At 36.5% G+C, this 27,666-nt stretch overlaps 1 protein-coding gene across 1 annotated transcript in view; it reads right to left on the bottom strand.

Moving 5' to 3' along the window:
* Positions 1-27,666, bottom strand: part of TCF4 (transcription factor 4) — a 338,084-nt gene that overhangs the window by 41,154 nt on the left and 269,264 nt on the right. Inside the window, exons 8-9 of the mRNA XM_069467971.1 lie at positions 8,692-8,797; positions 5,024-5,157 (exon numbers count right to left, since the gene is read on the bottom strand). Coding sequence (XP_069324072.1) covers positions 5,024-5,157; positions 8,692-8,797 — 240 coding nt within the window. The remainder of the gene's footprint in view (positions 1-5,023; positions 5,158-8,691; positions 8,798-27,666) is intronic.

Raw genomic sequence — 27,666 nt, 5'->3', positions numbered from 1 at the left:
TACATGTTCTCTCCATTAGCAGTCCACCATACAGCTATGAAATTATTTGGTTTAAGACTTACCTTTGAGTTCCATTATTATATCAGTTGTCCAAATAAGCTCCATTTCTTGGGGCATATCTCAGTGCTTTTAAGGTGGCAAATTAGTCGCTATCTACTCATCTCCTTGGGAATAAGCAGGTCACTAACAGGGACACAGTCATTTGCAAAGACACACTGAGCTATTTTCCTTTACAAGATAAAAAGGAGCTTCAAAAGTTGTTCTCACAGGCATTTGAATGTGTTACAGTTATGTAAAAGAAAAATATTAAACTAAAATATACTTTTCCTTCATCTGTAACATATTACTGGGATACAGATCTTTATTGTATCATTACTGGAGATACTATTAAAATTGTTTAATTTAAAATTAAAGACTGACTATGATACTGATAGTAATGGGTACTCAAAGCCCAAGCATTTGCTCACAAGGAGTGAAACCTCAGTCTCTTGGGTGTTGTCCTATTCATTTTCTGAGCCCATCTTGAGTTCTACCTCTTCCTTGAAGATTCCCTTACCACTTCCAACTCTTCCACGATCTTTTCTCTCTGGGTCCCGATGCACTTACATTTTGCACTGTGCCATTTAACACTTAATTATATGCTGCCTTTCATTTTTTGCTCTTTCAAGTGCATTTCTACCTATGTTGTAAACTCTTTAAGAGGGGAGAATAGAGTTCATAGCTCTGTATCCCACAACTTGTGGCTGAATCCTAAACATATAATTACACTATATGCTCAATGAACAACTAGTTATCAGAGTTTAATAAATAGTGGACTGAACTAAGACTTACTTGAAAGACACCTAAATAGTCTAGGAAATGAATCTATATCTCACAGCTAAGTCTGTCAATGACAGGCGGATGTCCTGGAACATATTACCTCTGTATGCCAAAAACAGACCAACTTAAAAAAATTCTACTGAAAAAGTTGAGATGATGCCCTTAAACTTTTCCAAGGTCCTGAGACTGCCTTTCAATTTTTTTAATTTCACGAACCTCTTTCCTTGATCAAAAAAATTCCTTACACCACCTGTTAAACTCATGTCTATACTTGCCACTTAAAGAATATCCCAAGTAGTCCATGGAATTTCCTCTGGAGAATAATGGGGTGCACCGATTACATGGCAAGACCAATCTGAAAGACTGGATAAGTCACGGAACACCACACTTAGGAGAGCAGGGACAGAGCTATTTCTCTCTAGAGCTAAACACTATAATACAGTGGAGAAATAGAAACAGAATGTGGAAAAAGAAAAATAAGGGGAAAAAAAAGACATAGTTTGACTTCACTTCTACACAGTCCTATTCCATGCTTGGTTTTGAAGAACAGACAAACTCCATATTGGTCCAAAATTCGCAAAAAAAAAAAAAAAAAAGAAAAGAAAAGAAAAGAAAAAGAATTGTAAAAAAAAATATTTAAATTATAATCATCAGGAAATGAGAGAGAAACGATAATCGCATAATGAGAATTTTTGGACTCTCTTAACTTTATGCAAAATGGATAGTAATTCAGGATTTGACAAAGGGTTAATACGGAGTTCACAGAATAAAAAGAAAAATTAATCCCCATAGATTTTAGTGGGGAAACCAATACAATCCACGTAAATTGGTTATTTTTAGAGACTCACAGAAAATTAGATGCTGAAAGAAATTAATGAGATTTATAACTAGATTATTTTACAATGAAAAGTATCTTGAAAACTACTGTCACTTAGAGATACAATAAATACGCCACAGAGAATATTAGTGTTATGGGAATAATGTCTCTTTTAGAGGATTTAGGGATCAACCATAAGAGGTCCTCTTAGTCTCTCACTGCAGTTATTACTGTCTGTCCTGCTTGCTACAAAGGGACAAGGGTGACAAGAGTGTGACAAAGTGTTATGGCTTTACATGCCCAGTATTTGTTTATTTTTAATTATGATAATCAATGGTAGTGTATTTAGGGTCTATTTACAAAGTAAGTGTTGGAAATATTTCTATAGGTGTTGTTTTTATTTGACCTATGGGTTGATAATTTAAAGATTAGAAAAATGTATTAATTGGTAGCACGGACTACCAACATAAGAAAAAAATAGTGCTTTGGGCTAAGGCAGAATTTCACAACCTTGGCACTATTATCTTTTGTGCCAGATAATTCTTTGCCATGCAGGCTCTCCTGTACACAACAGTCCGCTTACCAGCAACCCTGGCCTCTAAACACTGGATTCCAGTAGCTTCTACCCCTTAGTTGTGACAACAAAAATGCCTCCAGACATCGGCAAATGTTCACTGAAGGGCGAAACCCCCCCTCCCCAGTTGAGAATTACTAGAGTAAAAGTTTATGTTATGAAAAAGAAAAGACAATAGAACTTTCTTTATACTAAAATTCCAGACTCCTAAGACTACTTCACTCGATCATGCCTAAATCATGCCAGACAGTGAGGACTCTATCCTATTTTTGAAAAGACCTCTGCCAACTCATTCTGAACTTAAATCTTCTACAACAACCGATTCCAAAGCTTAACCCCAAACTCCGTTCATCTGAGTGATTTTGTGCGTGTGTGTAACATAGTAGTGATTAGCTGTGGGATTCTATTGTAGACACTGACACTGCAAAGGGGATTTAAAGACTTAAAATTGGTGAGCTGACAGTCACTCCTGAAATATGTGGATCTTAAGCTTTATAATTATGCATTTTATTATAACAGGGTATAAAGTGATGAAGGCAGTGATGTTTCTAAAATGTTTTACCTTTAAAGATAATATTAACTTGGCCAAATGATGCCCAAAATAAAACGGGGAAAGCTCTTCTTTTTCAAACTATCCCTTTGTTCAGTATGGGACTAGCCAGATGCTATGAACTAAAATTGTCAGGCACTATCATTATTTTCAAGTGAAAGGACACCAACTGCTACTGTATGTTCAAACTATTCCCAATCAGTGTCAGATTCTTAAAAGTCACTTCTGTGAAAGATTTTCAGATGGTTAAATACTGAAATTACAATGGTAACTAGATCTAATAATTCCATAGTTTTACCGTCAGCGGGAAAATTCAGTAATATACATCATAAGAAGGAGCTTATTCATTTCCCCTTTAAAACAAAAATCCTACTCTAAAATTTGCTAACTGATCATATGAAGACTAAAAATCCTGCGTACAAATACAACTTCTGATCTAGTCTGTTGGGTTATCTCTTCAAAATGATCTTTCTCCTTGGTTGGTAATATTGTTTTCCTTCAGCAAATCTTTTTCTAAAAGGAATGTAGATATTTTCCATTTTGAAATTATACTTTTTGTGCATCAAAGCACATTTTAAAGATACTTTCCACGCAGTGGACTTGATTGGGATAAAATCCAATCAGCTAACTCAAAATTCTAGAGCATAGTAAGAAAAGAAAGACAGAAATATAGGAGGAAAGAAAAAAAAATCAAACAAAAAATAAACATAAAAATAAAAAGAGAAAAACGAACATCCAATAGACAACTGAAATTCTAATATGTTACTACAGTGCCAAGTATTTTTATTTGTAATTAAAACCTCCCTTCCTCTTAGGACACATGTAATTTTGATTATGTGTTCCTAGAGAAATGGAAAATGATGGTGAAGAAATAAAAATGTTAACTAAAAGAAAATGATAATAGTTGATAATTCTCTAAACTTTCACTCTAGTATCTTCAAGTAGGAGGTGGGAAAAGAGGAAATTTGAAAGTAAGTAGTTTACTGAAAATGTGCTGAAATTTGAGATATTTGGGATTCATACATTAGAACTTGGGAGATGATATAAAAAGACCAATTCCATCTCTACTGTTGGTCTCTTAGGAATGTACAGGCTAATTGACCACAAAGTATCTCCATTACTAGGACCAACTAAATAGGTATTTTCAAGATGTCAGAAATCTTAACTTCTGGAATTTTTCTGGTTTTCAGAGTAGGATATATGACATATATGTATGTCTATATCTGTAGTGGCTGAGCAAAAGAGTGGGAACTCCACAAAAAACCAGAATTATTTCCTTCTTTGGAACAGAGAAAGAAACATAAATGCTGACAAAGAAGATAAAGCAGCAAATTGCAAGGTGTAGGGATATAAGTACCACTCAGGGTCACTGGATTTGCTATAACCACTTTGTATGTGTAGGATTTGAGGTTCACACATCTGTTAAGCTATATTATTACATAAGGGACTCAAGTCTCACCTTACCTGCATCTCAGACCTAACTCATGATCTAGACTCTTTTCTCCATTTAATGACAGACTTAAATTCATAAGGGGATTCTGGGCTGTGGTAGAATTTGAGGCTTAGAAAAAAGTCAGATGAGTTGCTTCTTTCAGAACAAAGAGACATACTAGGACAGATGAGTGTAGGTGATGAACAGAGTGGAAATTTTTAGTAGTGAAACATGTAACATTCTAGCACCCAGCAGTTTTCACAAGGAGTGAGGCAAAACAGAATATCAGTGGCAGATTGGGGTATGAATCAGAGTTAAAATACGAAAAATTGGGAATCTGATTTGTGTGGAAACTCCATGGTTGCTCTTACTGATGGGAGTACATAGAAAATATAACTCTTTCCTTCGGGTGTGTCACACAGGTCAAAGGGAAATGGAAATGTCCACGTGTGATGCATATAACCTCCTACCACTCTGCCCTCTGCAGTCCTTCAGACAGCAACAAAATGACCAGGAACGGCTCTAGCTGAAATTCTGCAACTTAAATACAGTGTGTATTTATGTAGCAAAGGAAGCTGACACTGTGATAAAGAAAGCACAGAGCAAAACACAATAAACAAATGAACAATGACAAAGAGGATCTGGAAGGGTTTACAAAGGTGATTTGATCCTGTTATGTCTCTGATCAAAGAAACAATACAGTTGTAAGAATAATGGGTGTGTGCCATTCTTGCATTTATTTGCAGAATCCTGGTGTACACACATGCAAAGACAGGACGAGATTTCATAAACTAGCTGTGCTATTCCCATCACCATGCAAGTCCGTCTTACCAAACGTTCGTGTGGATGCAGGCTGCAGTAGCTGCTAGACTGTGGAATATGAGAAGAATTGCCCAACATTCCTCCGTAGCCAGGCTGATTCATCCCACTGGAGGAACTCCAAGGGTCACTGCTGTGATGGCCATCTGTAAAGGACAAAGAAAACCATGACTTTTCTGAGGCATTCAGCCTTGCCTTATAGAATAGGGGTTTTTCATATACTTGAAAATGACTGCCTGTTGTGTATTCATCTTTGTGTTGGTTAGCTGATTACATCAGAAGACAGTCATCATTATTTCTTCCCAAGTGGCACTATGTTGTCAAACAAATATAAACATTTAACAAAGTTAAAGTATTCTTAGTAAAAATTCAATTGGGAAAAAAAAACAGCAGAGCATATTTCTACATAGAATTATGTCAAGTCAGCATGGCAATTCCTGCGAAAGAAAACATTTCTTAATAAGTCTTCTGACCTTTTTCTTTTCTATGAAAACCAACTAAAAAGTTAAATTGTTCCTAAATTTTGAGGTGAAAATAAAATACTTAAGTCATTACAGAGTTGGCAAGTTTACAAGTTTTGAAAACATATAAAGAAATTAGTAACATCTCATATTTAAAGTGTTAGATTTCATTTTTATAAAATATGGAATAGATAGAAAATTGGAATTAGAATTAAAATTATGGTATTATGGAAGAGGAGTCTCAAATATATAATTCTTAGGTTATTTTATTTTTTGGCATATAGGAATATAGCTATCTTCAACCTTCAATAATTCAAGAAGTATATACATATCATAAAGTGGATAGATACTACGCTACAGATAATTTTGAGAGCCTCTGGATTTTATAAAATTATTTATGAGTTAAAAAGAGGTTTAAAATTATATGGAACTTATATGAAGTTATCTTTTCATATGATGTCAACCTTTTGTTAACACCATATTAAAAACATTCCTATAGATTTTTTTCATTCCCTGGGCCTACTAGCCTAGAGGTTATTATTAGAGATTGCTATTGTTTGGTTTTGTTTTCTCAAGCCTAGGGGAAAAGACAATCTATATTATTGTTGAATTCATTCATTTTTCCCTTCTTTCAATAGTTTAATAAAAATTATTGAATACTGGATATATACCAGACCATCAGCTAAGTGTTAAATGTATAGCAGGTATTGCTTTCTTGAAAATAAGATTATCTTCACCATAACATTTATTTAATAAAGGCCTTTTGAAAATTTAGGTGATGGGAAAGTGAAATTTGACACTGTATTTCATGAAGTTCTTTTTCACTGGGTTTTTAAATCCAGAAGTTAGAGTTTCATAACAGGCAGAATAGTCTATAGATTTCTTTCTTTAAGAACTATGCAAACAAAATCATGTGTGCAATTCTGAAAACTTCAGAGTTTTAACTAGAAGATGGAAATTTAAGTTAAAAATAAGAGGCCACAGTATTGAGTTTAAAATATGCCCCAGACAGTCTCTGAATATCTTTCACCTTAATTGCATATTCTTCCCAGTCCTGAATTCTCAGGGCAACATGTACTCCTCTACTGAAGAAAGCTCACATGAGACAGGATCAATGATGTAATTGTTTCTGTGGTCACAATGTGAAAACACAGGATTTTTTAAAAAGTTATTATTTATATACTTTAGCTTTAGTTCTTAGATTATAGAATTTAAAATGTCACCTTTAAATTCAAAGATGAAGTTCAAGATCACTAACATCTTAAATAGATGGCACATGTGACAAATAGATTGAGAATATGTATCATTGAACAAGAGTCTCCTGAAACATTCTGACAACGTGATACACTGGGTGGCAATACATTTAGGATTGTTAACACAGAACCCTCTACTCGATGCAGACGTATAAAAATACATATTTTACATAAATTATGCTTTTCACAGTAAATTAATATTTATCACATCCCATGATCTTGGCATAATGTTGTTTTGAAAGAATAGAATTAGACGTGTGCAAATTAATTGTGCTCATCATAAATGTCAACTCAATTTTTTTTTTTTTTTTTGCTTTTTGGGTATTCATATGCAGAAAAACAAATTTGTTCCCCATATTTTGTGTGGTCTGCTAGGGAAAGCAGCCTACTGTTTTAATCTACCTGGCCTCTCCTGCAACGTGCAAAATTCAAGAAAGCCACTTTCCCAGGAAGAAAGAAGAAATGTATCCTGTTGATTTTCTCAATCAAAATCTCTTTTGAGTGATGCATCTTTGAGGTTGACAACCTCTGTAAGCACCTGTAGGACAATTTCTCTCACTGCTCACAAAAAAAGGGCGGGGAAGTCAATGCCAAGGTAGCTACTGTTTATGGTTGAAGGTGATATGCCTTTTATTGTGGCACAGAAGGCACCCAAGTGACACAGCCTGCTGCGTCCCTTTGAGAGTTACACCTAGGACGGGTCACAAAGATAAAGGATCCCTGTGAACATGAGCTCCATTATTGTGTGCAACAAATACTCTCTATTCCTGAGGGACCCATCTGATTCAATTTTATAGATTTTTCCATGGAATTTCACATGTGAACTAACAATCTGAAAGAGCTAACATGCTGAAGGGAGAGAAGACAAATCTCCTCTAATCAGAATGACTTTGAGAGGATCCACTACAATCTAAGCGAGACACCAGGCTGCTCCCCTGGTACTCTCTGCCCCAAGTGAGCTCCTCTTCCTGTGACATGGCCCTTCCAGGAGTGGCATAAAGAAGGAAATCCCATGGCATGTTGCCAGGGCATACACAAATAAGGTTTTCACAGTCAGGCAAAAAACAGTGAAAGTTCTGCGCACAGGAGTTCTTGCTAAATTCCACATCTAAATTCATGGTATTAACTTGGCAAGAAGATCATCACATTTGAAATTAAGTGCCACAGGCGTATCAGGGATGGAGCCCTTAGGGGCATCCTCCAAATGGTTCATTAAGTAGCTGCTGTCACTGCAAACATCTTGGTCTTTTTCAAAAAGCAGAAAGGGGTTATGTTACCAATGGCAAGATTAGAAACTGTGGTGGGGGGAGGGGAACATATCCATCTATACTTAATTAAACACACTGGACAATTAAAAAACAAATATGCTTTACTTACTACAAAGCTGGAATGTTCTATATTTGTCTCCCCCAAAACTGGATCTTTTTACCCTAAAGTAGTTAGCATGCTGGGATAGAGCTTTTACCAAGTAATATTCCAGTCTTTAGATGGGTCACTTCATCTTAACACCTTGTTCTTACCTACAAATCAGTAAGAGACTGAAAATTTTATATAAGGTTATACATAAAGACAACTTGCTCCCTGTTGGCTAAATCTATGATGCTCAAAACATACACTGGGCTGAAACACTTCTTAACATACACTCATTCTTCTTGGGGATGGTGAAGACGCTGAAATGGGCGGTCACGCGCTGAAGGCCACCAGCAGCGTCACTTCTAAGTGAAGTGGATCAATCTAGTCTTAACTCGTTATTGCTCAAAGGGGTTTAATTTTTTTTAAAAAGTCTTAGTATAGTTTCAATTAATTAATTCATCTTTAGGGAATTCAATTCCTAAGAAGTACATGACTTCCAAAATTGTATACTTATCTACTACTATTCTACACCTTTTGCCCCATATATGACATTAAATGGCCCAGCAAGACGTTGTCCAATGGATTTTTTTCCTTAGAAGAAGAAGCGTCTTACCTTGCATGAAGAAGGAGCTAGGGAAAGTGCTGGTTGCTGGTTTCGAGGAAGGGTAGCCTGGCGAGTCCCTATTGTAGTCGGCAGTGCTTGCTGATGGAGCGTAGACCTGAGGAAAAAGAACCAATTGAATTTTGCCTTCTGCGCTGACCAAAGCATCTCAAGGTCCATTACTTTATAAGAAGCAGATACAAAATGCTAAATTTCTACCCTAACCAGTCTAAATCTGATCAAACCCTATAAATATAGGCCCTTTTAAAATACAGCAAAATTAAATAAAAAAAAATTCTCAGTACGTTTGTGTGAATAGGATATAACCAGGTCTGATATTTTCCAGCCATAGACAAGAGTATTGCAAACCATGTCTAGTTGTAAATACACTGTATGATACCCACAGGGTAGTCCTGTGAGGCAAAGTATTCTTTTTTCTTTTCTTAAACACGGATGGGCCCATGAGCACGTGGAAGGTAAAAACAGAAAGACATGCACCAAGCCTCTCCCAAAAGGTAGAGTAAAAATTCTACCTTTCAATTAAAAATATCACTTTTACAGAGAGAGGAGAGAAAGAGAGAGAGAGAAAGAACACATGAATGAACTATCCAAACCACAAAAAGTGATAAATATATCTTGGAATATTAAATTCCCATAGTGTCAGCTTTTTGCAGGGATGCACAAACGAGGCCATGAAAAGCCAGGATCTATATAAGACCACCAACAATCAGTGTGTGCACAGGAAGGGGAGGAGGGAGCCCTCCTTTTTAGTGCTTATTGTATTTGTGTGTACAATAAACTTAAAAAGTGTGCCAAAAACCTACTTAACTTACATTCGTTTGCTAATACTCGTGAGACTTGGGGAACCAGTTCTTTATAAAAATAGCCTGTGTATCTTCTTGTTTATGTTTCCTTTAAACAGGACAGCAGAGTGGAAAAGCATAAATTCATAAGGTACAGTTTAACTTTAATTGGTTTTCACCCTTGCCTTTTCTGCTAAATATAATTTTTTTTTAATCCCCATTTTCTTTTGCTCTCAAAGTTCCTCTCTCCAGATGGTCAGAAAGACTGAAACACTGTCATCCTCTTGATGAAAATGGATACTTTCCTGCCTCCATTTTGAAGCAGGCAGCGGCTCACAAAATTGGCAGTGAGCCTACAGTGATATTCACAGGTCACAGTAAAAGCAAAAGAAATGCACCAATAAAAAGGCAAGTGCAGGGTTACCAAAAAATAACTCCCATTTTCTTTTTTTACAATGCATATCAAATAAACACCCTAAGAAAAATTATATAATTGCCCTGAGAACACCATGAATCATAAACTAAACCTTAATATGAAGCTTAGGATTGCACAAAGGACAGGTCCACGGAGACAGATGTGGGAAAATATGCATACACATCCATACATCAAATAAATGCTACATAAGCCCCACGGTGCCCTTGAAAATTGGGAGGTCCTGGAGCTTAAACAAAACAAAAACAAACCAGAGAAGCCCATTCACACTTTAGAAAATAAGGATTTTTCTTAAGTCATTGACGGATATAAGCCCTATATTTCATAGGACTTTATTTTGTAATTTTCAGCACATTTTATATGTATAAACAGTGTTTGCTTCTATATCTACAGGGCTTACAATAAGGTGGAAAAAAAAAAACCAATTTTTTGAGTATTCTTAAGAAACTAAGAATAAAACTTAGGCCAGGAATCTAAAAAACAAAGCAATCACCTAAGTTCTGTCAACCAAAACTCAGAATTTTCTTGAGAACTATATAACTAACAGTTTAGGAAATACTGTTAAATATATTTAGAGAAGATTTTGAGAGTAAGTTAAAAAGATGAAAGAAAATTCACCTTCTAGGAAAAGGGGAAATTGAAAATTAACAGAATGAGCATAATACAACTATAATATATCTACAGTCTATTAGCCTGAGAGCTATTTGGCCAGTCAGTATTAATACAAGCTAAATGTGCTATACATTATTCCCACATTTCAGAAATCAGTCTATATTTACTATAAAACTAAAAATAATCTCCAACCCATATTATTAAATCACCTCATGTTTTAAAACAATTGAAATCAAGTCTTCTAAAATACAGTTTAATTTTAATTACATGTTCTATTACATTATCCTTAAACATGTATATTATTATGTCCACATCATTTGAGGACATTTTACAAGGTTTACCTTTTTTTTTTTTCCAATTTGGGCAGAATTACTTGACATTTCTTTTGAAAAGTAAGGAAAAATCTTTGGTTAACTTTGGTTATTTACAAGAAGGCTACTTTGATTATAAATTATGATCAAGCTCAAATATCTAAGGATAAGATCACTTACCCCAAATTCATAAATATTGTTTGCATGGAAAAGAATATCTACAGGGTTAAAAAGTTTTTAGGATATATTACACCATGCAATTCCCATTTTTCTGCTGTTGTAGCCAATTGATGACTAGTTAAGATGAAAGTCTTTGTTAACAGGAAATGGATCACTGTTTATAGTTTTTTTTAAGGCAATTTCTGTATATTTTGTAAATTTTCTTTACGTAGTAATTATAGATCAGGTACAATGTTACTACCTTTCCATTTATATACTCTATCTTTGTTACCTCATCTCAAAAATTATTTGTTAAGGTAAGCACTCTATATTTTTATTTATATAAATAAATGTCACATAGAACTATACTTATTAAAAGTAGAAGGAATCAACAAATTTATTTAGTTCAACCCTCAACAAACATTCTAAACATAAGAAAATTCAATAATGGAATGGTTAAAGCAACATTACTCTTTATTTTTCACCATTTGATAGGTACTTTGTTTTAAAATTATAAGATGATATTTATGAAAACACTGTGATCATAATGTTCATCCTTCCATTTATTCTTTAATATTTTAATCTTTAATAACCTGGATGATCAGCAAGTTGCTTCATTCTTTTTACTCAGTCAACTATTCTGCCGATTTTCAATCAAAAGTCTACAAAATATGGGTTTCAATAAGGTTTTAATAATGACATTAAATTCTGTAAGAATAAGAAAAGCTCACATTCCTTCTGTTTTCATTATTATCATCCTAGGTATACAGAAAGCTTAATAACATAATTATTAAATAAAATAACTTTATTTGATTAATAAAATAAAATAATCCTAGATCTCTTCCAAGAGTTGGAGTTATTTTTAATGACAAACACCAGAAAATCAGTCCAATCTAAAATAAAATAAAAATCCCAAACTCTAGTGCAATGTATTTAAGTGACCCCCAACAATGAAATATGAGGAAAATCTAATGGGAATCAAAAATCCACACTTAAATTTTTCTCCAATAAGGTGGCTTAATCAAGGTGATTGCAGCCAGTCTGATTCTTCCCACAAGAGTAACTAAAGAAGTGTGAAATTTTTGTTGCCAGATTGGAAATAGGGACGTTTGCTCAAAGCTCATAGGCCACATTTCTTTTACCAAATTATTTTTTGAGTAAAAGCTTCATGGAAAACTAACACCACAGTATATTTAATATTCAAAGTGAGCACAATTATCTTTTCTCTTACAATGCTAGATTTAACACAAATAATACATGTAGAAACTCGAGTTTAACAAAGCTCTCTAGATAGCACTAAGCCTTGAACCGACAAAAGTAAAAACTGTTCTCATTTTACAGATTTAATATTTTTTGTAGTTTGAGAAGTACCACTATGCTGTATTAGCTGTTCCATTCAATGTTCCCAACTATCCTTTCTGCAGTCATCAGGGAAAAAACAGTATGATGAGTTCTAAATAAAACTCTCTGCTTATCAGAGAAGAAGAAAACCAAGCCAGCACACACAAACCAACAAACAAAATGAAGGGAGTATGCCTTCTACCTTTTTCCTTTAGACATTCTCATTTTTATTGGTCTTGGTATATCAGTTTCACTTACAGAGATTTTAAAACAACAATGATCACCATTTCTTTAGGGCCTCTTGTGGAACAGCTTTTGTGGTAGAAGTTCCACATACATCATTTCTAACCTTCATAGTGATCACACAAGGTGGATATTGTTAATAGTATCATTCCTATTTCACAAGGCTGAAGTATCGTAGAGAGGTCAAATGTATTGGCCCAAACCATCTTGGGTCTGACTGCTAGTTCCACCATCTATTAGCTAGGCAACCTGGGATCTAGTACATTTAACTCTCTGGTCTTTGGATTCCTACCTAGATGGAAATGACGATGCCTGCTATGTAAAGTTCTTATGAAAATTAAGTGGTATACTAATATATGTAAAGCAACTACAATAGAACATGGCACATGTTAAGCAAGTAACAAACATCAGGCATTAGTGTCGATGTCATGCTGCCATTGCTTTTATTATCTGGACCAACTTAACTCAGGAAGGTTAAGCTATGTTTCCATGTTACAAGTTTTTCAAGAGGTAAAGCAAGGATTTGAACTGGTCATCAAAGTCTGTGTTCTTTCCATTAAAAAACAATTGCTTGCTCTTAGAAGGCAAAAAAGGTAAAGAAGAGATATTTTTAACCATCAACGTGAGGCTATATGCCCTGGTTATAGTTTATAGAAACAGTCTTTGGGGGTCTGATAATTACCTTTTAAGAAAATAAAATGTCATGAGGCATGTTTATGGTGAAATCAGGTGTGTGTTAAGTAACCTGCTTCCTAAAGTAGAAACCTTAACTCTGGGGACATCAAGAGAAGTGGCTTCATGAGAAGTGTCACTACGTGGGGTTGGGTGACAGCCACTGGAGTATACAGTAGACATTTACTATTCCTTCACATTCCATGATTCTGTAAATACAATGTGAATATCTAATTTCCAAAGAGAATCAGTTTGGAATAATTGAAACAGTATAACTGAGGTTCAGTTCCTTAAAGAGAGTTACTATATGCTCCAGGATAGGAAGAAAACAGCAAAGCAGAATCATGCCACAGAAGCTCCAGTGCTGGCTTAGTAACTCAGACCTTGGGAGATTTCACAAATATTTTCAAAGGTGACAGTGAAACACTCCAATGCCAATATCATGTGCCACTGCTGATGTCCACAGACCTAGGCATATGTTTCCATGCTTCCCAGCATCTACTGGGGAAACATATTTGTGGGTCATGCATTTACTACCCAGGCAGCTGGGTTGGGCCCTCAACTCGTACAGTATTTTTTGAAGGACACGGGTCTCAGTAAGAAAAAGGAATGGCTGAGAGGCAGTGGTACCTCCACATTCAGAAGAGTGAAGACAGCACTGCCATTGTTCTTTGTGGCCAAATTAAAGGCACTGCTAGCTGATCCATAAAGTAAGGAGAAGATGTACTTAGAAGAGACAGCCTCCAGATAATACGTAAACAGAGTTGGCTGGATAGTAGAAATGACCCAGCTCTGGAGTCAGACCAATTAGTTTCAAATTCCAGCTGTCCCAATTCATTGTGAGGACATAACAAAGCAACTTACCTCTCAGTGCCTCAGTTTCCTTACTTATCAAATGGAGCTGTTTTTAATTGTGAGGATTAGAGATAATACACGTCAAGCATAATTCCTAATCTGTCATGGGCACTGAATACATGGTATTATTATTTATTTATTGTAAGAGCTACTCATTATTTTTAACAAGGTGTTGTCCAACGTGGTAGCCATTAGTAATACATGGTGATTTGAATTAAAACTTAATGAAAATTAAATAAAATTAAATATTCAGTCCCTCAGTTGCAGTAGCCACATTCCAATGCCCAGTAGCCACATGCAGCCACTAGTTACCAAAGTAGGCATCACTAACATGTTAACAGTAACTTTTCCACCATTGCAAAAAGGTCTACTGGACAGCACTAGCACAGAGTCACGCTTGTGGCCACTGGGCCACGCTTGCCACCCACTGGTGGGGCAGCTGACACAGCAAGGCTAGCTACCTTATTTAAGACTTGCTGTTCCCTTCAGGCTGAGAAAGCAAGAACTCTTCTGGTGGGCTAGTGGGAAAGGCATGTTCTATCTAGGTATCCCTAGTACATGGTGTACAACTGGTGCTCAATAAATGTTGACTCTATTAAATGGTAGAACACTGTGGTTTAGTTTTATTCATTACTTTTAGAGTCCCATGCACTATTACATATTTCTTAAAGTCCTTTTTTATAACCATCTGTCAACACGCCTGCAAGTCGTGCCAAGCGACACACCATGGAAGAATATCTGTGACCGCAGGTTTTTGGATATGTAGGAAGTACAAGAAAGAAACTCTTAAACTGCAATTTAGTCCTTGGCCCCTAATGTTTTTGACAAAAGAATTACAGTTAGACATGACGTGATTGCTTTTTATGGATAATAAAAGCTGAACAGATTTTTAGCTCTTTCTGTCGTGTATTAACATTATCGGTAATTGGGTCCCTCTATTGTGTACACTCTGCTTTTATTATTTGTTTTTAAAAATCTTTTTCATCATTTCTTTACTGATGCTCTTTTTCCTTTCATGCTACTTCTACACCTGCTGCTCTCTGTCCTGACTCTTGGCATCAACTTTTTTAAAGCTCAAATGATTTCAACCTCATATTGCAAACCAGCAGAAGGAAGAGGTGAATGGGTTTATCCCGGGGCCTGGACAGAGTCCACGCACCTAACTTCTCATCCCGTTCTCTTGGCATTCTCTAAAATCCTTCCTGACTCCCTAACTTAAAGATTCTAACGGGCAGTAAAATGGCATGAAAGGTCACTACACGGATTCAAGTAGCAGAGTTGGGCTAACACATTGTAAGGCTCTAGTAGAGGCAGTTAAGCACACGCTCAAAGGCATAGAACAGTGGAAGTAGACAGGCCAAGAGTGCAAACAACCAAAAGCCAAAACCCAAAACAAACCACAGGAATAATGATCATCACCTGATATATTCTCAGTATATGTTATCAAGTCAAGGAATATTTACTAATGGAAGAAAAATCCAGGCCGGGCGTGGTGGCTCACGCCTGTAATCTTAGCACTCCGGGAGGCTGAGGCGGGTGGATTGTTTAAGCTCAGGAGTTCGAGACCAGCCTGAGCAAGAGCGAGACCCCCGTCTCTACTAAAAATAGAAAATAGAAAGAAATTATCTGGCCAACTAAAATATATATATAGAAAAAAAAAAAAAAATTAGCCGAGCATGGTGGCGCATGCCTGTAGTCCCAGCTACTCGGGAGGCTGAGGCAGTAGGATCGTTTAAGTCCAGGAGTTTGAAGTTGCTGTGAGCTAGGCTGACGCCATGGCAGTCACTCTAGCCCGGGCAACAAAGCGAGACTCTGTCTCAAAAAAAAAAAAAAAAGAAAAATCCTCCTTCATTTCCAAGTGATGGTTAAAAGCCAGTCTGCATTATCACATAGTAAGCAGAAAATATGTTTAGAGGTAACACATAAATGTCTGCAGTATATTGACAAATAGAGGGGTATTTATTAGAAATGGAAAAATTTCATAGGTGTAAGCTGTTGAAATTGTGAAGTTTTTATTCCCATCTAAACCACTTAAAGTTTTTAAAGAAATTAAATGAATAGTTCTAAATGCCCTAAAACAATTCACAGTAAGAACAGTTTTATTTCCCTAATTGTCTTTATTGGCAGTCTTAAAAAAAGAGATTATTTCCCAACTATCTAAACATGTAAAATGTTAACATTCATATGTATGATTTCTTATTTTATTTCTACTAACTGAGCAATGACCCATGTTCACTCCAGTAGGTCAAATCACAAAAATATAATACATTTAATACATGAAAAAGAATATGGATATATTTCCCCCAAAAGAAATTCCCTGAGCATGTTAATATATTTAGAACACAAATCACTTCGAACATACATCCATACACCGCACCAAAAAAATCACATATAATTTTCTCCCCTTCTAAATATCAACTGAGTCTGGATTATCCACTCATGAGTAAATTAAACCTGAAGCTAAATCCTATAAGTGAATTTCAGCCAAGAGTTTTTTTTTCCTTCTCACCCACCAAATTTCCTGCTCCATGTTAAAAAGTAGCAAAATTGTTAAGAATTTGAATCCCCTTCCTTGTTTGTGTCTTTATCGATCTAATTACAGTCCTGAAAAATATCAAGAAGATCTGGAAAGAGGTAAGAGGAAGGAGAGCAGGAGCTGTCTGAGCAGGCAGGGACGGACAGAACGCACAACCCGGCGCTCCCTCCCAGTGCACTTGGCCTGCAGCAGGCTCGGTGAAGAGACAGCGAAAAAAGTGAGCTCACCGATTATATACAAGTGCGTGCTATCTGCATGCAAAGCACACCAGGAGTTACAAAAAATCCAGTGTTCTTTAGGGCTGGGGAGCTCTATCTTGTTCCTTCTTTTTTTTTTTTTCCAAATAAAAAGGCAATGCTATCCCTCCTAGGATTTTTATATAGGTAGCTACAGTGTATTTTTCAAATCTCTAAATCAAATTTCAAACTCTAAATAAAAATGAGTATTTGTAGCTTTTGACATGGATAGATATATACAAGGAAGAAAAAAACCTTGCTTCAGTTAAAAAAAAAACCACTTAAGATAGAACCACTAATAATTATATGGCAATAACATTACAACTTAAATCTACACTATGGTCTGTTATTTTGGAAGTGTTTTCAATATTATCACTGCAACCCCACCCTGAGGGAGCAAAACTGCCAGGGGAGATGTGGGCAGGCTCACTCTGCTATGATATCATAGCTATGTTATCACAGATATAGAACATTGGAGATTTAAAGCTGTTTCTATATATTATCCTACTGAATTCCTACAACCATCCCAGTGAGGTATACATAAGATTACCAATGAGAAACAAAGAAAAGCAGCAATTTATTATGGTATCATAGCTTAACACTCTCCACAACTCGAAAAGGACCGGGTCCCAATGCCTGCTGTGCCCCACATTCTTGTCACACTTGGCAGGACAATATGATGACGATGATAAGAACAGCTAACAGTTTACTTAGGATATGCCAGATACTATACCAGCCAAATTGTGCATATACTCGTTTTGTTTTTACACTAACCCTATAGTTTCATTACCACCGCAATTTTACAGCTAAGGAATCTGAGTCACAGAGAGAGGTTAAGTGACTTGCTTAAAGGCACACAGCTAATGAAGTGGCAAAACTGAGATTCAAAACCACGTAGTCTTGTTTCAGAGTTTGAGTTTTAAACCAACACAACAGTATCTCTCGATAGCTAAGAATTCTCTCCCGGGTGTTCATGGACTCCTACCAAATCCTAGCTTTGGAGAGTCCTGGGTCCCAGACACTGCCTGGCCATTTAGCAGCACAGGGCCTGAGAATGCTGTTTTGTTCAAAGAGAAGAACACAAGATCGTCTCAGGCAGGGGAGCACAAAGGATGTTCTTGTGTTGCTACTACAAGAAGCAGAACCATTCATCTGTCTTCCACACGTGAAACTGAGCAAAGTAGTAGCAGATATTAATGCACTTGTTTAATAGTACTAGAGACAGAGTGAGGTTAAGTAATCTGCTGAGAGTTACACTGGGGTTTAGTGGTGAAAACAGACCCACAACTAAACACCAGCACACAAAACTGATTGAAAACCACCATATTATTACCCAAAGTATTAAAGTGAAGTGAGAATACAGTCTTGTCTTTGTGTACTAGCCTCTGGCTCCAAATATTTCTTTTTATTTTTACACCTGCATTTCTCTTGCTCTTGGCACTAACAGAGCAGACACTGTATGTTTGCTATTACTTTCAACGTAGTGTATCAGAGAAATGCCCACTGCCAACATTATGAGTACCTTGGCCCTAGCTGAGAGTGCCTTAAACTGATTAAGTTACACCTGGCTAAAGATCTCTCGAAACACTTAATTGCATAAAATTTGGTCCAGGTGAAACCTGACTTCTTCCTGGTTACATTCCTTCTGTTACTTGTTCACATGGGAGTTGGCTTCACCACCAGGGTCAGGATTGGCACAGATAAAAGACTATGGGTGCTAAGCATATCACAACACCTAAGCTGTTTCCAAACTTTTATTTATTGAATGCTTATTAGAAATCCAAGGTAATGTTAAGGAGAATCTGATATAGTGATGCAATTAATCATTATTACTTCTGGTTAGCTTAAATCTTAAACAGATGTAACTAAATTATTTATATTTCTATTTATACCTATCATATCAAATTCATAATTATTAGTTATGTCTAACAGATCACCTCCCATCTCAACATTTTTACCCTCTTGGCAAAGAATTGTTTGCTTTTTTTTTTTTTTTTAAATGATGACTGCTGTTTCATTAGGAAGTTTTGGAACGTCAAAATAGTTTTGGTTATGTCTGCAATAAACAGCTTCGTGACCTCTGAAGGCACTGTTTTATCAATTAAATGAGGGAAAAATGTCTTCTGGATGAAAATAAATTCTATGACTCCATTATAAAGGCAGAAATTAATGTTAGGTTAGGGTTAGCTGATTGTTGTTTCTTCTATCCCCCGAATGCAAGGATAGCCAATTGCAGAAACAATAAGGTTAAAAAGAGAATTATGGAAAAACTGTGCAGGTGTGCTGGGGCTAACGTATGTGTGTGCATGCGTGTGTGTGTGTGTGTGTGTGTGTGTGTAGTACCTGGCACGGAATAGGCTCAAATAGTTACTAAGTGCATGCATGCATGAATGAATAAACACACCACACACAAGATACACGTCAAACTAAGAATAACATCATAACACAGAGAAAGATAAACATTCATGGGTTCTGCCAGAATAGATTTCAGTGCATTTCACTCACTTCTCAATGTGTTTAGGGCTGAACTTTCTTTAGGCTGTAGAGGCAATTACCTATAATGGTTCACCTTTAAGGATTCTAAGAGCACCATTCCCCAATCCGTTTCCCTCTGAACCCCAGTTTATAGGTTGAAACCTCCAGCGGATATCTTTCACTGGGTGTTAACAGGTGTGCCTTTTTAAAAAGGGATTTAAGCTCAAATAAGTTTGGGTACTATTGGGGTAAACAAAATCATTTCACTGCTGAAGACTTTAGTTACGGTACCTTACTACAAAGGTGTATATATAGGCCTATGTCCCCAGAAAAGTTTCCACGGTAACAAACCCATTTTCAGCACATCTCCAATCACCACTCTGCCCCATCTTTGGGAAATTCTGTTACAGTTTGTGAGTAATTATTACACTTCAATGGAATGAGGTCTCAGATCTTTTCCCAAGAATCAATTTTTAGAAAGAATTTTTAGAAACCGGAGAAAGTACGAGGGTACTGAGAGGGTATTAAAATAAAGGAAAGCCACACAAAAGAAAAATGCTAAGTCACTTTAGCATTTGACCTTGAGCAACCCTAAGGGTGCTATTCTTACTTCTCCAGTCCCAAGTTTCCCCAGTGCTGTGTTTGTACACAAAAGCACAGCCAGCCAGTGGGCCATCGTTCCTAAGTACCTCCTGCTTTCCCAGGAAGCAAAAGGCATCAGGAAGAAAACTGTGTGAGACAAAAGCAGAAAGTTACATTTTGAAGAGCAGAGACACAAGCAAGAATGAAAAGACAAGCCCCGGGATTTTAACAGATATTGAAAAGAATACTAAAAAAAAAAAAAATTCACAAAAGGGGATATAATATGTACTTCTCTAGATACATTCTTTGACCTTGAACTTAACTGCATAAAAAGAAATCTGGTAAAATTCTATTTTTAAGTATTATAAAGAGTTCATTATCTTCATAGTAGTTTAAATCATCAAGACTTACTGCATCCATTATCTCGTTTAGTCATCACGTTGAGATAGATCATCTCTCCAAGTGTTCAACCATCCCACCTATCCTATGCTTTAGCAAACAGAAGCCCTAGAGCGTTAGTGCCTTGTTTTCCCATGAGTCAGTCACATGACTACGAGGGCCGCAGTGGGGCTGTAAACTAAGTCTTTTCACTCCAAATCCCAGGTGAGAAGTGTTTTAGCACTTGATCAGACTATCCTTACACATCACCTATGGTCTAACGAACCTGCAGGTCAAACTTTCACATTTGTAAATGATATCTACTCATGCTAAGGAGACTCATAAATGAACTCTTTGCTGTGCTTTGAAGCATCAAACTTAACTCTGGGTGCTTCAAACAGATGCCTTCATCTTCTGCTTACCAAGAGAATTGTCATGAACAGTGAGTTTCCAATCTGGTGAGGTTTTGAACAGAAATTGCTGCCATGGTACACTGTAACATTGTTACCCCATCTTCTCTTTTACAAAGCTGAAAAAAAGTACGAATTATCTTTTTTCTGTCAAAACATATGGCCCTAACTACTTTCAACTGAAAACAAAAGCATGAAATAATTACCAAATGTATGACTCTGTGGCACAGATTGAGATGAAAAAAAATAAGTATGCAAATTGTCAACATCTATGTCCAATCAGCTGCCTCTCTGTTACCCATTCAAATGCCCGCCTCTCTCCCCCATGCCCAGGGCAAACTTTTAGGTAAAAACAGCCAGCAATATTTCACTGATTTAATGCAGAGCAGAGTTTCTACCTAGCACAAAGCTAGATGCTTTGGTGTGTTTGGTACACCATATTAAAAATAAAAAAATTAGAAGGGCAGAATTTTCATTAGGAGCTAGTTGGGGAATTTAAGATGTACAACAAGTAGCTAGAAAATGTATGAAAGTGAGTAGTATTTTGTATAAACTGCATATGCAAAAGAAATGCAAAGAGACTTACCCCATTAGAATAGGGTTATTCAAAACAACTTCTTAAAGGAGATGAGGGATTAATCTAAAAGGATAATGTTCCTGAAATGGGACTATGCAATAGAAGAATAAGTGATCAAAAATAATCAGTTCATGTCTTCAGGCAAATTTAAAAAATATAATTAAGTTGGTTTTCTCTAATATTTAAATTGTAGGTATTTTCCATTTGACCTAATTTTTCTTAATTTTAAAGATATGTAATTTAAAGATCGGCTACTGGCTATCTCAAATATTTTTTCTGGAATAAGGAGGGTATAAATAAATGTAAACAACAGCAAGTTCTTTAACAATAAAAATTATAGTTAAGAATGGCTTGTTGATTTTTTTTTTCTAAGAAATGTAAATTTTGACTCTGGGAGGCCGAGGTGGGCGGATCGTTTGAGCTCAGGAGTTCGAGACCAGCCTGAGCAAGAGCGAGACCCCATCTCTACTAAAAATAGAAAGAAATTATATGGACAGCTAAAAATATATATAGAAAAAATTAGCCGGGCATGGTGGTGCATGCCTGTAGTCCCAGCTACTTGGGAGGCTGAGACAGGAGGATCGCTTGAGCTCAGGAGTTTGAGGTTGCTGTGAGCTAGGCTGACGCCACGGCACTCACTCTAGCCTGGGCAACAGAGTGAGACTCTGTCTCAAAAAAAAAAAAAAAAAAAAAAAAAAAAGAAATGTAAATTTTGGTAACTAAATTGCTTTGTTCAATAATTTTCAATTTTCAGAAACAGAAATGTAAAATCCAGATTGCTTAATATTAAGATAAGGGATGATGTTTAAAAGTCTCAATGTTGATGAAATTAAAGCTGAAATGTCTTTACAAGAAGGGGAACACAGCAGTTGTACATAATAAATGGCTCAGAATTGATTTGTCTTTTTCTTTTTTCTTTCTTGATAAATTAGTATCTAGTGAGAACTTAAGAGAAATATATAGAAAGGTTAAAAGAAGCAAGGGATGTTTCCTTTTTTCTTTTTCCTGATAAAGAAAAATTTATTAAAATAGATAGTTCTCTTATTATATAATAGGAAACATTAGGTCTTGTGTCTGGAACTTTCTGATCTCTAGATAGATATTAATAGCTATATAAATGGATGTATGTGTGTATAGTGAGCATGTGTTTATGCATGTTTCTGTATATGATACCACTTAAAGGTTTATAAAACATAGCAGCAGGGAGGTAGGAAGGAACTGCTTAATGGGTACGGAGTTTCCTTTTGGGGTGATGAAAATGTTTTGGAGCTAGACAGATATGGCGATTGCTCAACATTATGACTGGATCAAGTAACCACTGAATCATTCACTTCAAAATTGTTAATTTTATGTTATGTGAATTTCACCTCAATTAAAAAACCAAAAATAACATCTAGTAGTGGGCCCTTGATTGATGTGTTGTCCTTCAGAAAAGATACTGGTAAGGACCCATCTGTAGGGATATGGAATTCCAGTAGTAGAGAAGACAGATGACGGGCCATATTTCTTAAGCTGTAAGTCTTGTCATCAGTCACTGGATGGAAAATTTAGGTAAATAATGTAGCTATTATTAGGAGAGGAGGCTGCCTTCCCACTGAAATAAAAACTGCTCACCAAGGTCACACATGATCTCTCTGTTGGCAAACTTGATGTTCTTTATTTTACCAAGAAAAGGAACCTGTGATTTTCCCTCATTGCCGAAATGTTTTAAGGAAGCCACCCAGCTATAGATAATGGTCCCTAATTAGCCCTAAAGAGCAGGAGACATCTTTGTAGATTTTGTTCTATCACTAATGAACTGATCACAGGCACGCCAGTTAAACTATTTCTCAATCTTATGATACTCATTTGGAAAATATAGATCATAACATTTGCCACTGTAACAATATAATACACAGAGAAAAAAAAAAAAAACTCTGAACACATAGGGGCCACAAGGTATCTAATGTGTACAGCATGTCCAGAGCCCTAATGATGCTGAAAATATTTTTTTTTTTGATGGTGATAAGCCTCAGTTTTCTTAAACTGAAAATTTCTTGATATGTGAATAACCTGTTCAGCAATTTTCTAGCAAGTCCAAACAGGAAACATACTTGGTAGTGTGATATGGAGCGGAACACAGACCAAACAACTTTCGGGAAAGAATGAGTTCAGTAAAGTTTTAATTAAATATATTTCATCTTCTAAATTTTCCTAGCATTTTACTTAAGAAATTCATATCTTTTATGAATTATACACGACTTATCTCCCATAAAATATTAATACTACTCCTTGGGGGCAAAGGTTGTGGCTTAGACTGCTGGGGTCCCGAAGCTATGGTGAGTTGTATAATCATTTCATTATATACTACAATGTAATAATAATAGAAATAAAGTGCACAATAAATATAACACACTTGAATCATCCCTAAACCATTCCCCCTTCTCCCCGGTCCGTGGAAAAACTGTCTTCCATGAAAACGGTCCCTGGTGCCAAAAAAGTAGGGGACTGCTGGCTTAGAGCATACTCAACACAATGGGTCACCCACAGTAGGTGCCCGATGAACAGTTAGTAAACAAATCAGGGAAAAAAACAAAGTAAAAGGGAACCAATCCTTTCCTTTACCTACAAAGTTTATGTGACAGACTTTTTTTTTTTAGCACTGAAAACAAGTATAGTTCATGTATCCTTTTTTTCAGAAAAACTGTCTTCTCAATCATCAATGGCTTCCTTAGATATTGCTATAGGGTAAACCTCTGGCCTTATACCAAGAAGAAGATGTCATATGGACATAACACAGATGTGAAAGACATTATGCTGCAATTCCACAGTTGCCCAGCATTGGATGTGCAAAACTTCTCCAGGAGCTCATCCATGTAGAACTTATGAATATCTCTGATTTGCCATATTTGTGATATCTGTACCTCAGTCTCTCTGTCCAGGTTTTAAAAATAAAGATTGTATGAAACTAGAGCAAAGTCAGTCTGTGTCTTTCATTCCCCCCCATAATTCATAAACTTAGAGCGAAGTCACAGGCAAGTTAATAAGACCACGCATTGCCTTTGATGGTATCTCCTAGGACTTCAACTGATAGAAACTCCAAAACAGATTAGACTGACTGAGGAGGGGGCAGCACACAGAATACAAACGTCAAGCCACACTCACTACTTGAAAAAACTCACCCCCTTCATCTGCTCATCTAATTCCTCCTTGTCTTTCACGGATCTGTTCAAGTCCCACTTCATCCTGTTGACCTTTCCTGCTCATTTTGCCCTTTGCATGTGTCCTACGTGGCGCTGCTATCTTCTGTAGCACATTTACAGTCTGTTTTCCCAAATATACTACAACCCCCTGGCATGTGAGTGTCTCATTCTTCTTCTCATCACTCTATGTCTGACAGATAAGATGCTTGACGCTCATTCTCTGGTGATGAGGATAATGACTATGACGATGATGATGGGAAGTCACTCTGCGATGCCCATTCTCCCCTTCTTTACAAACTCCTTCCACACCTGCAACCTCAGTAAAACTGCTCAAGAGCTCCTGGATGCTGCAGCCAAATGTCATTCCATTTCTCAGCAATATCTGACACTGTTGACTCTTTCCTCCTTCTGGTCAGATCTGCTTCCCTTGGCTTCTGGGACTCTATGTTTTCTCGGTCCTGCTATGTCTCTTGGCCATACCCATTTGAGGGGCTCCTCAGTACAGTCATGATAAAATCTAAGCTCCTTGATAGGGCACCCAAGGACGCTTCGTGATCTTGGCACTATTTACCTTTTCAGCCTCATCTTTTACTATTATCCTTTTGCACCTTGCACTCCAGCCATCCGGAACTACTTAGGATCATTAGATAGGCCATGTTCCCCCTTGCTTCCAGTTATTGCCTTTGCACTTTGCTGGCTTAATTCCCATTCATCCTTGGAGCTCCCTTTCCTCCAAGGCCAAATGTGGGACAGGTGCCCTTCATATATCCACCTTTAGCAGCCTGCACTCCCCGACTGATGCATTATCTAACTACATTAGAGTTGTCTGTGTACCTGTCCATCTCATGTCTGTCTTGTTCAGTTACATTCTAACACTTGACTCACAGCAGGCATTCAGTAAACATTAACTGAATTTATTAACTATCCTGTCAAGTTTCATGCCACCATCTGAGTTAAGGAGTTAGAAAAAGTACATTAAAGTGTTTTTTTTTTTTTTTTTTGTATATGTATACAGCCAAAATAACTCCTTCCTGAAATAGGAAAGATGAAATCTACTGGCTCTCTGTAACTGATAATCTCAGGAGATAGTGCTATTCCAAAGAGCAGATATAGGATTTCATCCAAGTGCATGTCAATGACTTACCGTCAGTGGAAGAAGCCCGAAGCTCTGGCTATTTTTGTTCCCTAAATTCCCTGTGTTCTGCTTCCATACTTAAAGCCAGATGCTGAGGAACAAGATATCCAGGGGAGAGAATATGAAGGCTCTAAGGACTCTGCAATTGTCCCAGGATTTAGAATCCCTAATGTTAGCTCCCTTGAGTGCAATATAGGGAGGGGAATGAAAACTTCCACTGCTTAGAAGTCCACAGAGCTCAGGGATAAAAAATGAGCAGGAACTCTCAAGTCATGGTCTGAGCTTGGGAGTGTACAACTCGGCTTCCACTGTGTTGCCAAGAGAGGGTATCGTTCATCTTCATCATGTTTTTATCTGTGGTGGTTTTTGGCTTCAATGTAATAGGCGCTATTGTTTTTGGAGCCAGTGTCTTAATAATAATACTTTTCTTCTATTACATGCCAGTCACCCCAAAGAAAGTCTTATCAGTATGACTGTTCCTAAGGTGAACTGATCTATGGTATGTTCTAAAATAGCCTGACGTGAACAAACCGGGTAAAAAAAAACATGCTAAGATTTGCATTTCCTTGAAATGGGATGCTATTTTTGAGCTCCTAATTGAAAAAAAAAAAATTAAACTGCAAGTAATTAAGTGTGGGGGAGCACCCCAAAGGTGGCTCAGATTTAGGCACATGGTAAACTGATTTGCCATTGAACGGGAAGGCTAATATTAGGAATGGTTAAGCCAAGCCATGCTTTGTGTTTGTTCAATGTCTCAAACTATTTTTCAAATGTCACGGGCTCAGCAAAACCCAAAACACATTTTCTCAGCACTTCTCTCTATTTTTCAACCCGTATGTATTTTGAGAGAAGTTTAATTCATATGTTTCTGATTTATTTACATGCGAGTCATCAGAATGTTGTTTTGTATGAACTATTTGATGTCCAGAAGGCCTGTTGAGCCTTTCCTTTGAGGTTTTTTTCCTTAGGATCAGGAAGCCATGATTTGCCAAAAAAAAAAAAAAAAAAAAAAAAAAAACCAAAACACAACACCAAAACAAAACTCATCCAAATCCCAATCTCCAGTATTTTTTTCTCAAAGGTTCAAATTTTATTCAAAAATTAGATCGCATAAAGCTGAGTGTAATTCCAACATTGGCAGACTTTTCATTTCCCTGCTCCTAATTGACGTTGCCCTTCTTGAAGTTAGTAATGTCTTCCTTGTGGACATAAAAGTGCATATTTTCAACGTATGAATAACAAGATCACATCCTAAAGAGAGGTGATGAGTGTTTCAAAGATTAAGTGAAGGCATTCAATAACATGGTATCTGGGGCCCGGGGAGGGGGTCTCATCAAGAGAGAGGAAAGCAGTTAGCACCTCTCCAAGAGAGTCCTGTGAAAATAAGCCTAATTTTTCATTCCATCATGAATTTTGCAGGCATTCTCTTTCCTCAATTTATAAAAGGAACTCTCTGATTCAAAGTGTGGTCTGATAGTTGTTTGCATACATTTAAAAAAGACCATAACATAATTTTATAAATATTTCTCCATTTGTGAATAACTACAAACAAACAACAAAAACAACAACAACAACAAAAACCTAGTAATTTTTAGGACTTCCAAGGACAGAGTTAGTCTGAGGATCCCTCTATTCAGACTTTTGACAAAGCACATTTTGTTTTTCTTTCATAACGATTAAGACACCATATATTAAGCACATGTAGGTGGGTTTTCATCTTTTCGTGTCATTGATAATCTACATAAATTTGATCATTTTAAAAGTTACATGGAATTTAGCAATATTTTAGATTGAATCAGATTTTAATAGCAGTCGATAGTTTTTTTTTTTTTTTTAAGGAATTGTACATGAAAAAGGTTGCTTCCTCTGCAAACTTTCCTAAATTTCAATCTGAAAACTAAATTAACGGTAGGCAAGAAGCATATAGCCAGTATCTAACACTATCTCATGCCTCTGTAGTGTGTCTCTACAAATATAAAGCCACATTTCCCATCAGGGTCTTTGTCCTCTGTGAGGGGAGGTAGATTACGGATGCTGCTTCATCTGG

The sequence above is a fragment of the Eulemur rufifrons genome, chromosome 5, assembly GCF_041146395.1.
Source record: "Eulemur rufifrons isolate Redbay chromosome 5, OSU_ERuf_1, whole genome shotgun sequence".
NCBI classification, from domain to species: domain Eukaryota; kingdom Metazoa; phylum Chordata; class Mammalia; order Primates; family Lemuridae; genus Eulemur; species Eulemur rufifrons.
This window is presented reverse-complemented; position numbering and strand designations above follow the sequence as displayed.